The sequence below is a fragment of the Paramormyrops kingsleyae genome, chromosome 24 (genome assembly GCF_048594095.1).
Source record: "Paramormyrops kingsleyae isolate MSU_618 chromosome 24, PKINGS_0.4, whole genome shotgun sequence".
Classification (NCBI taxonomy): domain Eukaryota; kingdom Metazoa; phylum Chordata; class Actinopteri; order Osteoglossiformes; family Mormyridae; genus Paramormyrops; species Paramormyrops kingsleyae.
The window spans coordinates 15,502,096-15,524,663 of NC_132820.1; the positions used below are offsets into that span (position 1 = coordinate 15,502,096).

At 44.6% G+C, this 22,568-nt stretch overlaps 2 protein-coding genes across 8 annotated transcripts in view; one reads left to right on the forward strand and one right to left on the reverse strand.

Annotated features, from left to right (window-relative positions):
- The window catches only part of LOC111857265 (MICOS complex subunit MIC26-like), a 152,656-nt gene that overhangs the window by 79,780 nt on the left and 50,308 nt on the right, over nucleotides 1–22,568 (reverse strand). The window lies entirely within an intron of this gene.
- Nucleotides 2,659–12,435, forward strand: LOC111857283 (poly(A) specific ribonuclease subunit PAN3). 7 transcript variants are annotated; one of them, XR_002841331.2, is made up of 19 exons: nucleotides 2,664–3,247; nucleotides 4,590–4,708; nucleotides 5,084–5,144; nucleotides 5,495–5,565; nucleotides 5,983–6,124; nucleotides 6,254–6,483; nucleotides 7,675–7,779; nucleotides 7,983–8,040; nucleotides 8,197–8,358; nucleotides 8,548–8,664; nucleotides 8,822–8,923; nucleotides 9,131–9,299; nucleotides 9,458–9,545; nucleotides 9,618–9,757; nucleotides 9,884–10,013; nucleotides 10,128–10,192; nucleotides 10,770–10,908; nucleotides 11,046–11,318; nucleotides 12,025–12,435. XR_002841331.2 is itself a non-coding variant. In XM_023837964.2 (18 exons), exons 1-17 carry the CDS (start codon nucleotides 2,908–2,910, stop codon nucleotides 10,475–10,477), a joined length of 2,145 nt encoding a protein of 714 aa, XP_023693732.1. In that variant the 5' UTR covers nucleotides 2,659–2,907; the 3' UTR covers nucleotides 10,478–10,507; nucleotides 10,770–10,906. The 7 variants fall into 7 exon arrangements, 6 of the variants coding, with proteins under 6 accessions (XP_023693732.1, XP_023693734.1, XP_023693735.1 ...); XM_023837964.2 differs by lacking the exons at nucleotides 11,046–11,318; nucleotides 12,025–12,435 and adding an exon at nucleotides 10,432–10,507 and having other exon boundaries at nucleotides 2,659–3,247; nucleotides 10,770–10,906; XM_023837966.2 differs by lacking the exons at nucleotides 11,046–11,318; nucleotides 12,025–12,435 and adding an exon at nucleotides 10,432–10,507 and having other exon boundaries at nucleotides 2,659–3,247; nucleotides 10,849–10,895.

The window sequence follows — 22,568 nt, forward strand, 5'->3', positions numbered from 1 at the left end:
ATGGACAAAACAAAATTATTTCTTCCCTTACATAAAACGAGCATTCGTTTGAAGATTGTTTCGTTCAAATGTAGTATAAATAAGTTGGTAAATAGTGTTGGGCGTGATTTTTTTTTACTTGAAACAATTTTTTTTGTCCATAAAATCAAGAAGTACAGTGTCATTAGTAATTTCCAGTAACATATAAACAATTTGATAACTCGTTTGTCTGTTTATGATGCTCAAATACAGTTTGGGCCAACTGGAAAACAACTGGTTATAGAACGTCCGTATAGCTCGGTCGGGGTAGAAAGCAAACTAACCGGGGGCATATGCCTAATAGCCCCGATTGTGGCGGGGCATCCAGTCAGGAAATTCGTCCCGACAGCGCAATCATCGATCATGACCTTGTAATCACAACCCTCCTCAGCCGTCAAACCGTCACATCGCGTCAACTCATTTCAGCTGAATTTAACTATGGTATGAGAAAAGGTCATGTCTTTCAAATCACTTACTGTGCAGGGAGTGCATTATGTACACTTATTTTAGTATGCAAATATCTCATCTTTATATATGTATCAAGCGCTCTATGGATTTCCAAAATAATTTGGCTTTAATAACTTGCCAAAATTAAACATATCAGTTGTAGCTGCCATCTTTATGAAATCGTCATTCCTTCTTTATTAGTAAATAATGTAATTAAGCAATGAAACAATGAAAGAGAAAACAATCCTTTTATTTCAGTTTGCACCTGCAATGTCAAGGGTCGATAAATAATGAACTGCGCTGACTGAAACTGCGCTTTCAAGTGTTAACCTTTGTAAGTGATATAAAGAAGCAATAAGAATACCACCGACCGAAAAGAAAAGTTAGACTCGCGTTTCCGTCTGGATGTATTTTTCAGTTTACGCCAAACTTTAGCAGTCTTTAAATTTCTCTTTTTGATTGAATTTTGCACAGTTAAACAATTCCAACCACCTCCTACCCTTGCCGCTATTGAAGTCTTTCTGACCTGATAAAGCGCGCTTGGCTGCAGTCAAATAGGCCGGCTTTGCCCGTTCACATTTAAATATGGGAATTAGTCATGAAGCATGACACAAGCTGCAGAAATTGCTAAATTGTTGGCCTCCTTTCACTGTGGAGAAGGGGGTGGGGTGGGGGGGTCGCATTCATTAATTTGAATTTAGCGGAGAGGTGAGGGACCCTTTCTGGCAGTCTTTTAAGGAGATGTCATAACAAGAAAGTGATCTGGAAATGAGAAGAGGCACGGAGCCGGTCCATGGTTAGCACATCATTGCCAAATAGTTATTTACCAATTCTAGTGTCGCACGCTCTGGTCAGTGACAGAAACGTCGTAGTAAAATCCTGGAACATGAATCACAATTAACACTTGAAATGTCGTAAAGACTACAGCTGCTGAGTATATCAATAGTACTAATAGGTTACCTTTCATTTGGTGCAGAATACCGCTTTCGCTGATAACTCCATAAACCACAAGTTCCCAGCATGTAATCTGTTGAAGAACACGTGCAATATCGGATTATATATACACTTGAATATATGACTATAAATATAATAGAGTATGCTTCGAAAATAATGTACTGTCGATTTACCTATTCACTGGGGACCGCAAATACAATCTCATACCAAGGACTTTATAGCGCCCCTTGTGTCTAAAAGCCATAACGGCACTCTAATGAGTGTCAAAGAATAACCCATATCGGTCACGACTGGCTTCCATGCTAAAAAAAAAAACGTGGAAAACTCGAGTTCATTTGCCTTTCATGTTAACGACAAACGCACATATTTTATATAATATTACTGAAAACATTTAATGACTAAAACTTATTAGAAACTCACCTTACTATTTAAATCTATTCAAAGAATCAAAAACTAAGACAAGTCACTTATATTTAATATATGTATTTAATAACACACCCGAATTATTTCATTAAATCATTACGTTAAAACACGTGTTTCACATTAAAAGTAGTTAAAATTAAATTCAGAACTTGCATCACTTGGCAAGTAGTCGAAGAACTGCTACTACAATACTTTTCACAAACCATGTCGTATTTACACTGAATAATGAAGTTCGTGCGCCACCTGCTGTTATATTTCGGCAAAATTACCACAGTAAGTGAAACCATTTTCCACATAGGCCTACGTTAAAAGTACGATGTAAACAATAGCCTACATACTAATTTAATACTATAAATGCAATATAGGCCTAATGCTTTACAGGATAGATCATTATTGTGCATGTGGGGGTCTCCTTGTCTATTGCAAAGCGAATGCTAAATTAACACGTACTGCTTAAATGTTATGAAAGTGTTTTCTGTCTTAAGCAATTTAATACTTTAATACTGAAAGAATAACGTACGATTGATTGTACATTAGTTATTTTAGTACACAAATTCACTTTGATAGTGACCCAAGGAAGGTTTGTAAATAATGTTGTGCCTCTCAGGAGTTATTCGTATTTTACTTTACTGTAAACCAGGCTGACTGTTCATTTACAGAAACAATCAGTGGATAAACAGATCATTAACAGTCATTAAGTTATTTTCATTTTTAGCTCTTGTAAATTCATAACCGATATCTTGTTTACAGCTGTGCTACTTCTCTCAAACAATATAAAGTGTAAAGTTTGTCGTTTAATGGCATCTGAACGACCTGGGGCATGAAAGGTTCGTGCCCGAGTGGGAGGGAAGCTGATCTGAGCTTAGGAAGGGGGGCGCGCAGCCGCGGGAGGAGCTGCACGGCGCTCTGCACCGTGGGCGCGTTGTGTGTTGTGTTTGTGGACGGGCTTCTATGCTTCAGCTGCGCTTCTTACACAGCGGATGAAGATGCACTTTGCTGATGGAAACGCTGTGACGGTCAGAAAGCGCGCCGGCCGTCTGTTTGACTGAGCGTACTCCGGCGGCCATGAACAGCGGGCTCCCCGCTCCGGCTGCTGGTCTCGGCGGGGTCGGTATACCCGGCGCCAGGCTTAAGTTTTGCCGCTATTACGCGAAAGACAAGACCTGCTTTTATGGAGACGAGTGCCAGTTCCTGCACGAAGATCCGTCCGTCGCCGGCCTGTCCGCGCACGGTAGTGCGGGAAACCCGCCCCCCCTGTCCCTGAGCGGCGCTGTCGGGACTACAGCAGCGTTTCCCTTAGGAGGAACCGTGGGGGCCTCCGTGCTCGGCGCAGGAGCAAATATCCCGAAAAAGACCGAGTCGGTAGGACCTGCAGACCCGGTTCTGGAGAGCCAGCTGTTCACCAGTAAGCCTGATTTTCTCCAACATTGTTGGCGGGACACAGGCCCACGCGGCACCTTGTTTTCCCCAATAATTTAGACGGCTTCCTTGCATTCGATTCCGCATGGTGTGAAAATCGACGCCGAGGCTTTAGTAAGGCCTAATATTTGACCGCTATTGCAGTTTAATTTCATAACTGTCTATGCATTATAATGTCACCAGATAGTATTTTCTTTGTTCGTGTACAATATTCTTATACATAATCAGACTTAATTGTAGTATGAAACTTTGATTTTACTTGATAGCCCGTTAGTATTTAGCGCGATGTAAATTAACAGGGTAACATTTAGGTCCTGTAAATTACCCTTTGCCATCATTCTGTTATATTGTATTAGATGTGCCATGAATGAAGACGCATTTGAATTAATTTTAGTAAATTTAATAGCAAGTTATTTTGCCCTGGTATTCGTTGCTACCCAACAATCAAATTACGTAGCGTACCTAACAGAAGAACATTAAATTAACAAGAAGAATTACTGTATTATTATTTACATTTTAGAAGTATTGGGATTTTAATAAAAATCTCAATTTTAACCTCTCTTTTAAAACCTAATAATTTTTGTTAACATTATTGCTATTTTTGCGTGTGTCGTTTTTAAGCGATAAAATTCATAAGCTGATGTATTTTTCTTGTGGGTTTTAAATGTCTGTCTTACCAATGTGTATGTATGTGTACACACACACACACACACACACACAATATATATATATACATGTGTGTATATATCAGTACCATGGACAGAGTAGGTAAAAGTACAGTTCTGAAATCTTATCCACTAAAGAATAGAGTAGTATTTTTGCTTGTTCCATCTGGCTCACCACGAGACATACAGACAGGTAGACAAGAATATATTTGGTGGTCAAAGTGAAGGGTCAGCCAACATGCAGTGTCCCTGGGGCAACTGGGGTTAAGGGCCTTGCTCAAGGGCCCAAGAGTGGCATCGCTCTGCCAGCCACGGGAATTGAACTCGTTGTATAAAGGATAAGATGAAATTTGAAAACACCTGTTTCCTGAATAACCTGTTGCATAATGTTCCAGAACCAATAGTTGCACAGTTTGCAGTGCGGGACAACATGCACATCAAATTCACACCCCGATTGCTGTACCGTGAATGCCAGCATGCAAGGATCACTGCACCATTGCACAGACAAAGAGTCAAAAAATGTAATTGATGACTCTGCTGCATTTGTGCATTTTGCAGATTTCTCCCAGCAGTGATTGTTAAACCAGGATAACTGTAATGACTGCTTATGATTACTCAGGGTCATTTTAGAGTTCATCTTGAGTTCATCTTTTTGTGTTGTAGTCCCAGGGATGGAAGGTGGCCTGAGCGAATCCAGCCTGACTAACTCCTACTTCAGTAGCAGCTTCATTGGGGTCAATGGGTTCGGCAGCCCTGCCGAGTCAAAATTCTCCATGATGCAGGTATGATGCAATGGGGCTGGTATGCAGCTCCATCACTAACCTGGGACCTTGCAGAGAAGAAGTCGCATAACTGTATATCGCTAAAACTTATCTCTTTGTTTCCTGATGTTTTGTTTTTGTCTGTATTGTGTAATAATGAAGTAGCTGGTTTATAGATGGGGGGAAAAGGCCATCACAGTAGACAATATTGTCTGGCTGTTAAAATTATGATAGTGATTTATTTTGTGGTTGTGGTTTTTATACATCTATCAAAATTGTAGGATTTGTTAAACGTTTCAGTTTTGATATATGGTGTGTTGTGTTTCTGTGGTGGTTTGTGTTTCAGGGTTAGCTGGTCAGTATTTTCATTGTCAGTGTGTCACTCTTATTATGCAGAGAGTGACCAACAGCAGCAACATGCCTGGTCTACTTAACGACAAGAGCTACAGTGCACATGGTAAGGTCTCACGTGAATGACTGATGCAGTATGTGAAGTATAAAGTTAAATGCGGAATGTAATACTTATTCATGAGAAAAGACGACTTTTTTAACATTTTCAAATGTTAAAAAACATGTAGTGAGATTTGTGCTGAATAAAAATCGCAGTATGGTGGTAAAAGTATCCACTGCATCCCTGACCTGATTGCATGGAGTATCTGTATATATTACCTGTATATTTTTAGGACTTCAAAAAGTAGAAAAAAATCTGAGTAGAATCTGATTTCTGCAGAAAAACACAAACTTCAAGACATTTAAGAATGTTTATCACAGTGAGCCAGAACTTGAGCCAAAGTCTTTTTCATTTAGATCCTGTAAATTCCCCTGCATCAACTCTCTTCAATGACTTCTCTGTGTTAAGCTTGTCCCAGAAGAGAAAGGTGAGTCTGTCATAATGAACCCTGGCTGCTGTTACTGATGCCACAATAACAAACTGCTTTTCTCTTAAATCACCAGCTAAATGCGTCGATTAGTGCTGACCCATGTTTACATTCACAGCCTGTAATAATGCTTTGCTTAAAATTGCTTTTAAGTGCCTTAAATATTTACCAGTAACATCTGCACAGTTAGTTTTGTTGAGCTTGTGGTGAGAATAATTTTCAGGAAGGGGTAAAAACGCCTTTTGGGGAAAAACATGCCTTACGCTTTACACTTTAAATCATTATTTATGAAGGAAAGTTTACAAAAATTTGCAAGCAGCCAAATTTAAAGATAAGTGTGCTTGAAATGGAGGTGTGATGGGAGAAACGGGGAGGGTAGAGGAGCAGGAGGAGGTGACCGTGGGATGCTTTCTCCAGGGTCCAAACCCAGCAGCCAGTGAGTTCGTTCCGAAGGGCGCGGCCGGACTTTGCATGCCTGCCGCATCTCAGTCCAGCATGCCGGCCTTCTCCGCTACGCTCTTCTCACCAAGCTCAGCGGCTGCGACGGGTATCACCTCTGGTGAGCTTTGCCATCTCTTCTTGCGTACCGAACTTTCTGATTACTGCGAAATGTGTCAATAATATCGCTGGAATAACATTGCTATGTCGTTAATCCCTAATGGTAGTGGATTTGTCTGCTTTACTCCAGCTGGCCTGTCACTCTCAGCTGGGTCTTCACCACTCCACTCACCCAAAATCACACCTCACACCTCCCCTGCCCTGCGGCGACGAAGTCACACCCCCAACCCAAACCCTGTCCCTGCTGGTTACACCCAGATGGGTGAGCCTGGGGGTGCGGGACATGTCATCCAGAAAGAAACAGTGGGTGGAACCACCTACTTTTACACCGATAACACTCCTGTGCCCATAGCTGGGATGGTATGTTTTATACATCTTTGTTATTATTTTTTTTAATTTGTCTTCTTTCGTTCTCTTTCTTGGGAGTGGAACTAGTGCTCCCGGTTGCTGTTCCAGTTCTAGTAGTAATTCTCCGTTTTGGTTCTGTTTTTGGTCGTGTGAGCAGTCGTTCTTTCTGAGTGGACTGTGCTTTAGTAACAAATTATTCAGAACTGTACGATATCTGACACTGCATAGGTGCCTTTGCATCATGGGTTTGTATGGTCCTATTGATTCCAGCATCACTAGAAGCCCTTACCAGAGCACTCAGGAGTGTTCGGATTTGAGTCATCTGATTAACATGATGGCAGAAATATTATCGTGATTTTTTTTGACTGGATCACAATCCACGATCTTGATTTTTTTGCACATTACTGAACAGTACATCCAAACTAATTATAGTATAGTCCTGTAAAGTGAAAACCTAAATGGAAAAAAATTTTCGGACCAACTCTTCCGTGTTGCGCTGCTAAATAGGGAGTGTGTTACATGTGGTGCATTGCATGTTGGGACAAAGGCACAAATGGTGGAGAGGAAGTAATCCAAGGCACTCCTTCTGTTTGCGGTTACTGTTTTTTTTGGTGTGTGTAAACAGATTTGGCAGACAAAACTAGATGCCTGTATGAGCCATAGAACTGCATCTTAGAGAATGTGCACAATTTCTGTCAGGAATAGTACAGTATGTGTCTGAGTGTTGCTCGATCGGTCACACGATACTAATGATGTCTCTGTAATTTACAAAGCAGACCGTAGAGAAATTTTAATTGATCAGTCTAATATCAAATTGCACACAGATATGAAATGATATGCATATGCCATACAGTTCTGTGTAAACAAGATGCTTACTAAGCTGCACGTTAGCATTCACCCTAGAGTCTGTCTTTCTGTTTCGGGCTCATAAGGTTTTGTTCCTGAGATGCAGGTTGGTTGGTTTCACACTTGACTGATGGACTGCATGTGGTTTTTAGCTTTGCCTGAAGTCTTTAACATGACTTTGGACACTATGCAGGCTCAGGCTCAGTTGCATCTCACACCGGCTACCTTGGCTGTTTGGTGCCACCACGCAGGAACTTTTTGCAGCATTAATTTAATTTCAATGTAAACTTGTCTCCATGACTGTGGCAGCATTACTGGTCTTTTAAAAATTATGTTTATTAATTTGTTGCCCTGCAGGTGTTCCCCACGTTCCACATCTACCCCCCCACCGCCCCTCATGTGGCCTACATGCAACCCAAGGCCAATGCTCCATCTTTCTTCATGACGGATGAACTGCGTCAGGTACCGTCATGTCACTGCCATCTTACTACCTTACTTACCTTGCTTGCTAAGATCACAGTTGCTTTGAGTTCTTAAATCTGTTGGTCTGTCTGTCTATCAATCAATCAGTCAATCAAGGTTACCTTATCTTAGTCATCTTCATGTTTGTGGCGACTGATTCATGCTCACGATTGACTTATTCACTGTGTGTGTTTATTGCTCAGGAGCTGATAAACAGGCATTTAATCACAATGGCACAGATCGACCAATCGGAGAATCCAGGTATCTTTAATATAAGTTCTCTGGGGTTAATAGTCGGACAGAAGCATGCAGTGATTGCTGTAGTCTGGTGTGTACGTCGAAGCTTATAAAGGTTGTATTCATTTACACGGACAAGGCACGCTTATGTAGACGGTGCAATAAGTGTCTGTTTTGCAGGTGTACCCGCAGAAGTAGACAGCTATCATAGCCTTTTTCCCCTGGAGCCGTTGCCCCCACCCAATCGACTCCACAAAACAAGCAACTTCAGTTACATCACTTCCTGTTACAAAGCTGTGAACAGCAAAGACGACCTGCCCTACTGCCTTAGGAGGATACACGGTGAGAGGCACACGAAGACTCCTCCTAATAACCGGACTCATTTACACGTGTCTCTACATGTTTGCCTGAGCAGTCCACCAGCGTAATGTTAGTGAGCATCTTCAGACCTGTTTGTCTTATGCCAATCTAGTCACATAGTGTAATCTGTCATCTGTCTAATTTGTGTTTAAGCTCGTTGTATGCGTTCAGGTTTCAGGTTGCCAAACACCAAGTGTATGACGCTGGTTGACATGTGGAAGAAGATCCAGCACTCAAACTTCGTCACTCTCAGAGAGGTCTTCACCACCAAGGCCTTTGGAGATCACTGTGAGTGTGCGGCTTGTGCACATATATTAATAAACTGTCTGGAAGCTGATTTTTGTTTTGTAATACTGCTGTCTTGGAATCTTCTAATTGGGTTTCTCTCTATGTCTCTGCCTCTGTGCCTCTCTCTCTTCTCTCCTTCTCTCACTGTCTTTCTCAGCCTTGGTGTTTGCCTATGATTTCCATGCAGGAGCTGAGACCATGTTCAGCCGACACTTTAATGACTCCGTCGCCGACTCTTATTTCACCAAGAGAAAATGGGGTACGCTGTGTCCGTGCTCAGTGTCTTGGTGATAATGCACGCACAGCCACTGTCACCGCTTCTATAAGTTGCGACACTGTTTGCTCGTTATGGTACTTTAGGACAGAATGGTAGTTCCCATAAGTGGGCATATGTAGCAGCGTCGGTGTCTGTGGTGGTTTAGCTGTGTAAGAGAGAAACTTTGTGTGGTTGTGTCCGTGTCCCCAGCAGGCCAGCACGAGCCCCCCCCGCCCCGGCAGCACGCCGGCCTGCTCCCCGAGTCTCTCATCTGGGCTTACATCGTGCAGCTGAGCTCAGCCCTGCGCACCATCCACACTGCTGGTCTGGCCTGCAGGGTCATGGACCCCAGCAAGATCCTCATCACTGGGAAGACCAGGTATACACACCTGCTCTTCGCTGCCCATTTCAGCAGAACATAAAGATTATCAGGATTATCGATAGGAATGAAACAAGTTTGGCTTCCCTGATTAGATGTAACCATGCTCTCTGGGTCAGGTTTAGTTTGGTGCCATTTATGCTGGTTTATGCTTACAGGTTGCGGGTGAATTGTGTTGGAGTGTTTGACGTCTTAACGTTTGACAGCAACCAGACAAACCCGCTAGCTCTGATGCCACAATACCAGGTATGTCTGTGAAATGTGTTTGTCACACAGGAAATAGTTTCTGCACGATCGACACTCTCTCTTCTTTTGCAGCAAGCAGACCTCATCTTATTAGGCAAAGTGGTGCTTGCACTGGCCTGTAACTCTCTGGCTGGAATTCAGAGAGAGAATCTCCAGAAGGCCATGGAGCTGGTGTCCATCAACTACTCATCTGACCTCAAGAATCTCATCCTGTAAGTCTGTGTTCTTCAGACTGATTCTGTGTAATGCCACAGACAGGCTGTTGTGTAACTGCACAACCCAGGTTCTCGCATGTCAAAGCTGACTGATGTAAGTGTGTCTCTCTCTCTGCTGCTTAGGTACCTGCTGACCGATCAGTCTCGACTGCGCAGCGTAAATGACATCATGCCGATGATCGGCGCCCGCTTCTATACCCAGCTGGATGCCTCCCAGATGAGGAGTGATGTCATCGAGGAGGACCTGGCCAAGGTATACATGCGCCTCCCACCGATTCTTGATATTCTGTAAAATCCTGTTTATGCGTCGGTGTAATATTCACGGACAGCGTTTTGCATCTCTGTGCATCTCTTTGTGTGTTTGTAGGAGGTGCAGAATGGTCGTCTTTTTCGTTTGCTGGCCAAATTGGGCACCATCACTGAGAGACCAGAGTAAGTATGTGGGTCTGAGCTGATCTTAATCGATTTGCCTTGTGTAGAGAGAGTGAAGAACTGCTGGGTTATGATTTACTTTGTGGGATGATCTGGATACTCTAGTAATAATTGTAGGGAAATTGTATGGGGTGAGTGTACAGCCAAAAGCATGAAGTACAGTTATTAGATGCTGGGAATGTAGCTGGAGTGTATGTAGCTGAGGAGTGTAAGTTCTATAAGAGATTTCATGTTTTCAGGGATCCTCTGGTACAAGAGCAGGTCAGAAAGTGGTGGAGGATCTAGATTTGATTAAGTCAAAGAATGTACCAGCTGGTAAATATTGAATTATTTCAGTGAAATGTCTGTATAGATAAGGACAAGGGAGAAATGAAGGTCATGTAATTTCCTTTGGGCAAATTGGGTTTAGGTCTGAGCTGTGAGCTCATTCTTAACTATCACAGTGTGTTTTCATCACAACAATGAATATGAATAATTACAGCAATGATAATGACATTCTTAGGATGCAATAATTCAAAGGTGTTAAGTACTGGGATTTAGCAGTGGCACTGGAATACTGGGTCTCACTGGTACGCAGGTTTCAGAAAGACCCCACCTGGTCCGAGACTGGAGATCGCTACCTGTTGAAACTCTTTCGGGATCACCTGTTCCACCAGGTGGCAGAAGCAGGAACTCCTTGGATTGACCTGAGCCACATAGTTTCCTGTCTGAACAAGGTGAAATCTCCCATTGGGTGAAATCAGCTACCAGCCCTGTGCATTTTCTGCCACTCCTCTTTTAGTTCGTAGTCTCTCCCTTGCTGTCGGCCATGCCGCAACCACTCTATTTCTGTGCCCGTGTGTGTACGCTGCAGCTAGATGCTGGTGTCCCGGAGAAGATCAGCCTGGTGTCACGGGATGAGAAGAGCATCTTAGTGGTGACCTACTCTGACCTGAAGCGCTGCTTTGACAGCACTTTCCAGGAGCTGATCAGCGCCGCCAGCGGGCAGCTGTAGCCTCGGTCTGGCATCCATCATCAAGGCTGTGGGACAGTACTTAAGGATGAGGTTCCCCAGGAAATCGGACCGCATTGCACTACAGCCTTATGAGATGAGACAGGAACAGCTGCCCCCTTCTGGCAGCAGGAGGTAACAGTCTGACCCTGATCATCTGATAACAGACTGGTGGAGCTGCAGTGTTTTTTTTTTTTTTTTTTTTTTTTTTTTTTTTTTTTAGATTCAGGGAGCAAAGCCAGATGGTTCAGTTTTCTTGCTTGTTTTTATTCTTTCTGGTTACTGCACTAAAATTGATGTCTGTGACTGTCGGATACATGAGTGGAATCTGGCAACTTGCCACCATATTGTAAAGGAAGGGTCTAAGAAACTTCTTCCTGGGGGAAGACAGCAGTAGGACTGAGGGGTAAAAGAGTGAACCTTGCTGTCTGGCCCCCTCCTCGTCCCACCCAGCCGGGATTCCTGCCTTGACTCCTTCTCCCTTTAGCCAGCAGGTGGACTTCTGTGTGTGTGGGTATGAATTTAAAAGTGCCAGTGTGTATGAGTCCTTGTATGCGTGAGTGTTTGAGGCATACGATCTGTCACCGGTCTTTGTCGGATCGTGTTAGCACTGATAATGTCTCCTTCCACGGGCCCATAATTCCTTCCTGCCAAAACCGATTTGAAAACTTCCTTTTTAAACTAGCAGAACAGGCTTTCGTCACTGGATATTGTCTTTTTGTATATTTTTGAGAATTTCCTTTGAGATTTTATATGTAAGAGGGATATTATTGAGACTGCTTCTCTAAGGCTTCCCCGAGTTGTTTTCCCTCCTCACTTAAAGCTCTTTTTTCTGGACCAGTTCTCACACGGAAGGTGCTCTCCACCACCTCATCTAGGAACTAAATTAGCAGGATTCCATCCTGACTGCTGGACGCCTAGGTGCCGATGCTGGAGCCCGCGGGCGGGTGGGTGTGTGGTTGTGCTGGAAGCTCACAGGAGGTGTAACGGTGCCATCAAGGTGGCGGAGCAGCTGAAGAGTCCTCGACGGCCTAGGACAGCCATCAACCTCATCCAATCTGTACGTGTAGTCCTGTTTTCTGGACATCGAGTCGAGACTGAACGTTGCCCCTAGACAGATTGCCATTAAACACAGATCCCCACACTTTATGCTACCTTATGCAACATATTTGTATAATGTCTTTCCTCTTTGTCTCCAGTTTTGCATTTTTGTGTGTGAAAAGCAGTATTTTAATAATAAATCTTAAAAGTATCAGTGTCTGCTTGTCTTTTGATGTTCTAGCTTTTGTTTTCATCCTGCTGTGTGGCACCTTAGAAAAGGTCTTGCACACAGATGTAGCAGACCAGGTGCTGCTGTAGCTCCAGAATGCAGACTGATGAGTGTGGCGTAACATAGTTTGGTAGGAGTGCAGTAGGAGTTCAAGGAAATCATGCATATTTTATTTGTGTGTGTGTGTGTGTGTGCGCGCATATATGTATATTCTGACTGGTCAGAGGCTTCACAGCTGGCTCACAGGTAAAGGAAGGCTGGAAAACTCACTACATGTCAAGTATGAGACAATGCAGAGACTTGCTGAGTGGTTCAGTTGCCTTCCACTACCAGGGTCATTGTCTCATACTTGACATGTAGTGAGATTGCATGTTCTACCTATGTTGCACACGTAAACTAGTATTTGCAACTAGTATTTTTCAGTTGCTCATAGGGTGTGCGTGTGTGTGTGTGTGCGTGCGTGCGTGCCCTATAGGATGGACTGGTATCACCACCTGGGTATGTTCCCTGTGCTGCCCAGGATGGGGTCCAGCCCCACCATAGCTCGTTTTGAAATAAGTGGCCTGAAGATGGATGGACTAACACAGTCTGTCCATATCTGGTCCAAAACTCAAATATTTATGTAGCAGTTTACCATGTTTTACGAATTAGCAGATTCTGTTACTGTTTTTAGGGCTGCTACTAATGACTATTTTTCTGATTGGTCAATTAATCTAAAATAAATAATTTTTCTCCAGAAAATAAAGTAGACCATTTAAGTTGATTTTATTTTGACGACGAACTTATTGCAGGGCTTCAGATAATGGACGCTATACGGTCCTATTGTTCAAATCACGGTCCTCGGGGTCCGAGTCCTGCTGGTTTTCCAGCCTTCTTTTACCTGCGGACCAGGTATGAAGCCTCTAACCAATCAGAATCAGTCATTATTGAAATAAATACCTGGGAGAACTGAAAACAAGGCCTGGATTTGGAATCGAGGTCCAGATTTGAAGAGCCCTGCTATACTGTATGTATGGACATTATTTTCGCCCACAATTCGATAATCAAATTAGTAGTATGCCTAAAATATTAAGGAAATGAATATTGTGACTGCCAAAAGTTAGTAATCTATAAATTTGGCATATACTTCTGCATATCAAATTTGGTTAGCGGAGCACGCCACATGCGCCTGTTTTGGTAAATCATGAAATAAACACTGAAGTCAAGAAAGGGACAGCTCGGCAACCACAGCATCTTTTAATTAAAAGAGGAGATATTGTGGATGAACAAGGTTAGATGATGGCGGTGTGGCGCTGCGTTTAGATGATTAAAGTCCGACAGTTTTAAAATGAACATAGATGTCATTTTTATTTCAGTTCGTGGATTATTTTCTTTTATTTGGTGTCCGTTTTTGTTTTATGTGTCCATAAAAGCCCACTGCGCACGAACACACACGGGCACCGTCAGTCCACACAGATTTTACCCTAAACATTTTCTCAAACAGTTATTGAAAGGAGATTCTAAGGTACCCAGGTGGGCCCACCACCCGCAAGGGGAATGTCAGGGGTTCGGTGCATTGTGGATCGAGTGGCGGCCAAGGGAGGCCCTGGCGGTCCGATCCCCGGCTGACAAAACTGGCTTTCGGGACATGGAATGTCACCTCTCTGGTGGGGAAGGAGCCTGAGCTTGTGCGTGAGGTTGAGAGGTATTGACTAGATATAGTCGGGCTCACCTCAACACATAGCTTGGGTTCTGGAACCAATCTCCTGGAGAGGGGCTGGATGCTCTTTTACTCTGGAGTTGCGGCGGGTGAGCGACGCCGGGCTGGGGTGGGGCTATTGGTGGCCCCACAGCTCGGTGCATTAACAACGGAGTTTACCCCGGTGAACGAGAGGGCTGTTTCCCTGCGCCTTCGGGTCGGGGATAGGTCTCTGACTGTCATCTGCGCTTATGCGCCGAATGTCAGTTCGGAGTACCCGGCCTTCTTGGATTCCCTTAGCGGTATGCTATTTGGCGTGCCGCGGGGGGATTCCATCGTTTTGCTGGGGGACTTCAATGCTCACGTGGGCAATGACAGTGTGACCTGGAAGGGGGTGATTGGGAGGAACGGCCTCCCTGATCTGAATCCGAGTGGTGTTCTGTTATTGGACTTCTGTGCAATGCATGGTTTGTCCATAACGAACACCATGTTCGAGCATAAGGGTGTCCATAAGTGGACATGGTACGAACATGCCCGGGGCTACAGGTCGATGATCGATTTTATAATCGTATCATCTGATCTGCGGCCTTCCATCTTGGACACTCGGGTAAAGAGAGGGGCAGAGCTGTCAACTGATCACCACCTGGTGATGAGTTGGCTCAGGTGGCGGGGGAGGAAGCCGGTCAGACCTGGTAGGCCCAAGCGCATATTGAGGGTCTGCTGGGAACGTCTGGCAGAGGCTCCTGTTCGCTCGAGCTTTAACTCGTGCCTCCGGCAGAATTCCGACTGCATGCCGGGGGAGGTCGGGAACATTGAGTCTGAATGGACACTGTTCCGGACCTCCATTGTGGAAGCGGCCGTACGGAGCTGTGGCTGCAGGGTGGTCGGTGCCAGTCGTGGCGGTAACCCCCGTACCCGATGGTGGACACCAGAGGTGAGGGGGGCCGTGAAGCTGAAGAAGGAGGCTTACCGGGAATTATTAGCCCGGGGGTCTCCGGAGGCAGCTGACGGGTACCGGCTGGCCAGGCGGAACGCAGCTCGGGCGGTCGCAGAAGCAAAAACCCGGGCGTGGGAGGAGTTTGGTGAGGCCATGGAAAGTGACTTTCGGTCGGCCTCAAAAAGGTTCTGGCAAACCATCTGGAGTATCAGGAAGGGGAAGCAGCTCCTGGTTCCTACTATTTATAGTGGGGGGGGGGGGCTGTTGACCTCACCTGGGGACATCATCCGGAGGTGGAAAGAATACTTTGAGGACCTCCTCAACCCTGCCTCAGATACATCTACGCACACTGCCTTTGAGACATCTGAGGGCACAGAGCCCGAGGGTGCTGGGGGGGGCTTGCCCATCACTGGGGCTGAGGTGGCCAGGGTGGTTAAAGAGCTCCGTGGCGGCCGGGCCCCGGGGGTGGACGAGATCCGCCCGGAGTACCTGAAGGCTCTGGATGTTGTGGGGCTGTCGTGGCTGACACGCCTTCTCAACAGTGCGTGGAGGTCAGGGACGGTGCCGCTGGATTGGCAGACCGGGGTGGTGGTCCCCTTATTTAAGAAAGGGGACCGGAGGGTGTGTTCCAACTACAGGGGGATCACACTTCTCAGCCTCCCTGGGAAAGTCTATTCCGGGGTACTGGAGAGGAGGGTGAGATCGATAGTCGAATCTCGGATTCAGGAGGAACAATGCGGTTTTCATCCTGGCCGTGGAACACTGGACCAGCTTTATACCCTTGCAAGGGTACTGGAGGGGGCCTGGGAGTTTGCCTATCCGGTCTACATGTGTTTTGTGGATTTGGAAAAGGCTTACGACCGGGTTCCCCGAGGTGCTCTGTGGGGGGTGCTTCGGGAGTATGGGGTCCGGGGTCCGCTATTGTGGGCGATTCGGTCCATGTACGAACGGAGCAGAAGCTTGGTCCGCATTGCCGGCAATAAGTCGGACGTGTTCCCGGTGCGGGTTGGGCTCCGCCAGGGCTGCCCTTTGTCATTGGTCCTGTTTATAATATTTATGGACAGGATTTCTAGGCGCAGCCAGGGTGTTGAGGGTGTCCAGTTTGGTGGCCTCAGGATTGCCTCGCTGCTTTTTGCAGACGATGTCGTCCTGTTGGCTTCATCTACTGGGGATCTCCAGCATGCACTGGGGCGGTTCGCAGCCGAGTGCGAAGCGGCAGGGATGAGGATTAGCACCTCCAAGTCCGAGACCATGGTTCTCAGCCGGAAACGGGTGGTTTGCCCTCTTCGGGTCGGGGAAGACGTACTGCCTCAAGTGGAGGAGTTTAAGTATCACGGGGTCTTGTTCACGAGTGAGGGTAGGCAAGATCGGGAGTTGGATAGACGAATCGGAGCGGCGTCTACAGTTTTGCAGGCGCTTAACCGGTCCGTCGTGGCTAAGAAAGAACTGAGCCAAAAAGCAAAGCTCTCGATCTATTGGTCCATCTTTGTCCCTACCCTCACCTATGGTCATGAGCTATGGGTAATGACCGAAAGAATGAGATCGCGAATACAGGCGGCCGAAATGAGGTTTCTCCGCAGGGTGTCTGGGCTTTCCCTTAGGGATAGGGTGAGAAGTTCGGATATCCGGGAGGGCCTCAGAGTAGAACCGCTGCTTCTTCACGTCGAAAGGAGCCAGTTGAGGTGGTTTGGACATCTGGTGCGGATGCCTCCTGGGCGGCTACCCGGAGAGGTTTTCCGTGCATGTCCTACAGGGAGGAGGCCCCGGGGCAGACCCAGGACTCGCTGGAGGGATTATATCTCTCGGCTAGCCTGGGAACGCCTCGGTGTCCTCCCCGAGGAGCTGGTAGAGGTAGCTGGGGAGAGGGAGGTCTGGGTGCCTCTCCTGAAGCTGCTGCCCCCGCGACCCGAACCCCAGACAAGCGGCAGATGATGAGGATGAGGATGAGGATTCTAAGGTAGCAGGCAGACAACTTTGACTTTAATAATGAGTGTAGGATTTAGCAGCTATAAGGACAAAAAATATTAAAAAGCTCTCCGTACTAATGGTAATTTAATAAACATGAATAGACTACATATAGGGTGGTTTTGCTTATTCTGGCGGCACAGAATAGCGCCTGTGTGTTAGGCGCTCGTGTATAGCGCTGGTGCCCATGTAGTATGGCATTGAACTTTGTACGGTGTAAAACCACCTTTTTATTTTGTTATAATTTGAACTACTCCCATAATTACATAGTGATATTAAAGCAAATCATTGAAGCTTTTTTTAGAAATCATAATGGAAATTACATTAAAATAAAAACGATGCGTCGATTTAAAGTATTGATGTCGATGCATTTTCAGCGTCGACGTCATCGCGGCAGCCCTAATTGTTTTAGTTTCAGAGCATTTAAATTTTATCAGCAAAGTTTTTAAAAAGTGCCAAGTAGTTCCACATTTCTAAAACAAAAATTTATTCATTCAGTCAAAAGTCATTCGGAGATAGAATGCTGAATTAAGCAAATTTCCAAAACTCAGTCCTTGTGATACATCTTTAACTCTTAGCATTACTAAGTCCAAATGACCAAAGAGAAAGAAAAATCTGCTTCTCAACAGCACATTGCCACTGACTGATCAAACCACGCATACACATACCTGTCAGACCAGGTTTAAGGCACTGTATTGCTTGCTGTGAACGCTGAACGGGTGGGCCTAGAACACCCCCAGGCCCACTGGTGCCACTGCAGTAGATGCTATCCAAAAAAGGCACTGTACACCACTTCATATTTCCACCAAAAAAGCTTATTCATATTTATGATTCCTAAAATGAAAAGAAGATGTCCAACACCTGGAGCTTACAGGAGGAAAATTGAAATTGCCTCGACTGGAAGCATCATCCATCAATCAAACTGGCATTCCAATTTTCTCAACAGTGCCTGCTGGTAAGTTATTAAAGCAGTACTTGTAACAAGTTACTCCGACAAGTTACTCCCAAGAACCAGAGCTGCATGACAACCAGAGTATTCAGCTCTGTATCACACCTAAAGAGAAAATAGGGTACCACTTTATGATAAGGCTCCCTTTTGCCACTTATAAATGGTAGTAACCCATTAGTAAAAAATGTTTACAATTGTCTATTAATGATTTACGGAGTGTTACAAGCGAATTAATAACCTGTTTATAAAGCCTTTATAAGTGCAGTCTTACTGTAAAGTGGCACTGTCATGTGCCAGCTGTTTGGTTGACACCAGCTAGATCCAGCACAGGAGGAAACAGCCTGGCAATTCTTGGGAAAAGAGAAAGATGACCTTTAGAGATAAGAGAACATTCCCCGCATAAACTTCATTTAAAGGGAGCAAAGGTTAGCGATGTCCGGCCAAGCGGAGTACCTTGAGCACAGCGTGCCACCTGGGGTAAATGGGCAAGCTAGCCCGCAAGCAGCATCGCGTTCTATGAGCCATTCTGTGAGTGTAGCATGCCACCTGGTGGTGAAAGGGAAAAGCAGCAGGCAAGCAGCAGCGCGTTCTATGAGCCATTCCGTGAGTGTAGCATGCCACCTGGTGGTGAAAGGGAAAAGCAGCAGGCAAGCAGCAATACATGCAATGAGCTGTACCTGAGAATAACGATGTGTCTGTATGAATCCTGTTTTGAAATTTAAGACTTCTTTAATACCAATTCAAGCCGAATTTAAGACCAAACTGTAACAGAAATATGCTCTACCAGAATCAACATCCGTTTATGCTACAATGACTACACCCACTTCACACTCGAGTGTTTTAAAGTGTTCAACTATTGATGTTTTAATAATAAATCAAACTTTGCAAAGCAACGATCAAGGCATGAGTGACTGGGTTATGAAAAATCCTGCTATCAAGAAACTTCCATCAAAATAGAGGAACAAAGGACTTAGATTAGGACAGTTTATTTTGATGTCAGGTTTAAGACTGCATCGTAATTCAAGGATATTTTAGTGTTCACTGAAGGGTGCCTATCAGAGCGCAGGAATACCAGCCAGGGGAATGGTATTCTGATTAATTTCACTTATTCAGTACAGTAGTCAACAATACTAAACAATACAAACAATACACGTGCACACAGGGCAATCCAGCTGAATACTTTCTAATAAACTATAAAGGCAAATTCCCTGAATTAGGGACACATCTGTATGAATGTGTGTGTGGTTCTGAAATAAAATAAAACAGACTGGCAGATTTATATAAATACATTCCTTCCGGGAATGAAATTTAAACTGTTTCAAAGATACGAGGCTGAAGTTGGCTACTTATTCGCAGCTTTTCGGTTCGTTCGGCTACTTTATTCGCAGCGTCGACTGAAGCTCGACAGAAGTTTGCCGCTTATTTTATCCGCAGCTTCCGTAAGGGGAATGTTCGCGGCGGCAAAAGCTGCACAGCACGTGCTGCGCGGCTTATAATTAAGACATTTCGAAAATACGAAAAAACGTATGAGCAAAACGTTTAAGCTGTAATACTTTTATGTATTTCATATACGCCTATGTAAATCTCCCTGAAATGTTAATGGTCAAATTAGCCAGGCAAAACCTGATTTTTCTTTCGTGACGTTAAACTGTTAACATGGATGGTGATCAATTACACACATTCATTTGAATAGGAAGCCACATTTGTAATAGAAATTTTGAGGTCTTATTCATCTAGGGCCAGGCAAATGTGAAATGCATAGCAGGGGTGACCGGGGAGGGTTATAACATTTTGTTGTAACAATTTGTAAGTAATTTGTTACAAATGTTGTAACAATATAGGGTAAATATTACTCACTGTATGTAATGAATGAACACAAGTAACCACGCGTGGCCAGAAAGTCATATTACTATTAAGAAATTACTATCAGGAAATTAAGATACGATCTGAAGTTTTATTTGTAAATTATTATTATTACTGAACAGCACGTTGAACTTTCCAGATATTTCGAAAAGTCATTTTTGAAAAACAGAAAGAGTCTACAGTTACTAAATTTACATTTACGAATATAAAGTTTTCCAAAAAAAAAATAAAATAATAATAATTCCAAAATATTTGTCGTCTTTCTTCTTCTTGTGTTCAGAAATCCCAAAGAGAATGCCTTTAAAGGAGAAATAAAACTCATTAATTATAGAACATCTGCAGACATGAAACACCCATCCATCGCCCAGTCAGCACAAGTACGTCGGCGCTACGTCGTTAATATGTTTTTTGAAAGGTCGTTATCTAGTAGCATTTGTCGTTTGCACATTGGTATTACGTAACGGCGCTCAAACAGCTCCGTCCAGGCGATGTAATCGCGACGTTTTCCGTCTCAACAGCGATGAAAACGCGACGTCTAGGCGAAACTCCGCGATGATTCCGCGACTCTTTTTATTATTATACGCGATGATTCCCTGACACTCTTATTATCCTACGATTGCCAATAATTATTTCAACGTCTGCTTTAGTGTTGAACATGTATTGATACTAATATATTTTATTTATAATATATATAATAAAAACTATAAAGGTGTTCGTTAAAAGAGTTTTTATTTAATATATATATATGTGTGTGTGTATATATATATATATATATATATATATATATATATATATAAAATGCACACGTTAGAAAAATAAAAAAATACTGAAAGAAAACTACTGCACACGAGACGGTCTGAGCCACTCTGATATTTATTTCAGCTTCAGCCTCATTTGGACTAGACACCAGTGGGTTTCGTAATGCAGACTCTAAAAAACAGAACAGACGCAATTCACTTACATTAGACCTTATTAAGTGGTAAATGTCAATCATGAGCAGGTGATTTTATGTGAGTGTGGGGGCCAGTCAATGGTATCCATTCCTTCATCCTCCAGGAACTGCCTGCATACTCTCGCCACATGAGGCCGGGCATTGTCGTGCACCAGGAGGAACCCAGGACCCACTGCACCAGTTTAGGGTCTGACAATGGGTCGAAGGATTTCATTCCGATACCTAATGGCAGTCAAGGTGCCGTTGTCTAGCCTGTAGGGGTCTGTGTGTCCCTCCTTGGATATGCCTCCCCAGACCATCACTGACCCACCACCAAACCAGTCATGCTGAACAATATTGCAGGCAGCATAATGTTCTCCACGGCTTCTCCAGACCCTTTCATGTTTGTCACATGTGTTTAGGGTGAACCTGCTCTCATCTGTGAAAAGCACAGGGCACCAGTGACGGACCTGCCAATTCTGGTATTCTATGGCAAATGCCCATCGAGCTCCACGGTCCTGGGCAATGAACACAGGGCCCACTAGAGGACGTCGGGCCCTCAGGCCACCCTCATGAAGTCTGTTTCTGATTGTTTGGTCAGAGACATTCACACCAGAGGCCTGCTGGAGGTCATTCTGTAGGGCTCTGGCACTGCTCATCCTGTTCCTCCTTGCATAAAGGAATAGATCCTGGTCCTGCTGATGGGTTAAGGACCTTCTACGGCCCTGTCTAGCTTGTTACGCGCCGCTTTTTGTCCGGCTCCGCCCATGGCCAGGTCCACTCAGCTCGGCCCTTGCTCCGCCTCCCCGTCCAGACCCCACCCACAACTCTTCGCAAGACCGTCCGTCACTTCTGACCGGCCAAGGTGAAAAGTCGGACAAGGATCTTCGGGAGCTCTGCTCGATTTCTGGTTTATGGTTGGTTTGCTTTCTGTGATTGGATTATTGTGTATGACGGTTTTGGTTTATTGGTTTACGATTATTTGCTTTGCCCTTTTCTGTACCTCTGCCTTGGTTTGCTTGCTTTTTGGTTTCGATCCCTTGCCCGTTTTTTGGGTTACGTCTTCGCGTGCTCCTCGGATTCTGACGCTTTGCCTGTGTATGTTCTGTGTGTGTGTTAGGTGCGTAGGGAGTGACTGCCATTTTTGTTTGCAAGTTTTTGTGTATGCTGTTGTTTGGTTTGGGAGTGAGTCCTTTCGCACCGGTTTTATTTGTTCTGTGTCTGTCGCGTGTAAATAAAATCAGAAAAAAATACAAAAATATACCCCTTTGTCCATGTGTGTTCCCTTGTCCACCACACCCTGTGTTTCCCTTATTCCTATTCCCCTTTCCCTTCCATTCTGTTACGCCCCGACCCTAGACTGGGGCTCTTAACAAGCTCTCCTAGAGTACCGTAACTGCCAATCTCCTGGAATGTCCTCCATGCCTTTGAGACTGGGCTGGGAGACACAGTAAACCTTCTGGCAATGGCACGTATTGATGCACCATCCTGGAGGAGTCGGACTACCTGTGCAACCTCTGTAGGGTTCAGGTATCATCTCATGCTACCAATAGTGACACTGACTGTAGCCAAATGCAAAACTAGTCAAAAAACAGTCAGAAAAGATGAGGAGGGAAATATGTCAGTGGCCTCCACCTGTTGAACCATTCCTGTTTTGGGGTCGTCTCATTGTTATTATTTAAATGATTTATATGAAAATTGTTTATATGATTATTGCTGCACCCAGCAGCAGAGTCCTGCACGGGTCTGATTTTGACAAACCGCACCTGCCCGTACCCGTCATACTTAAATC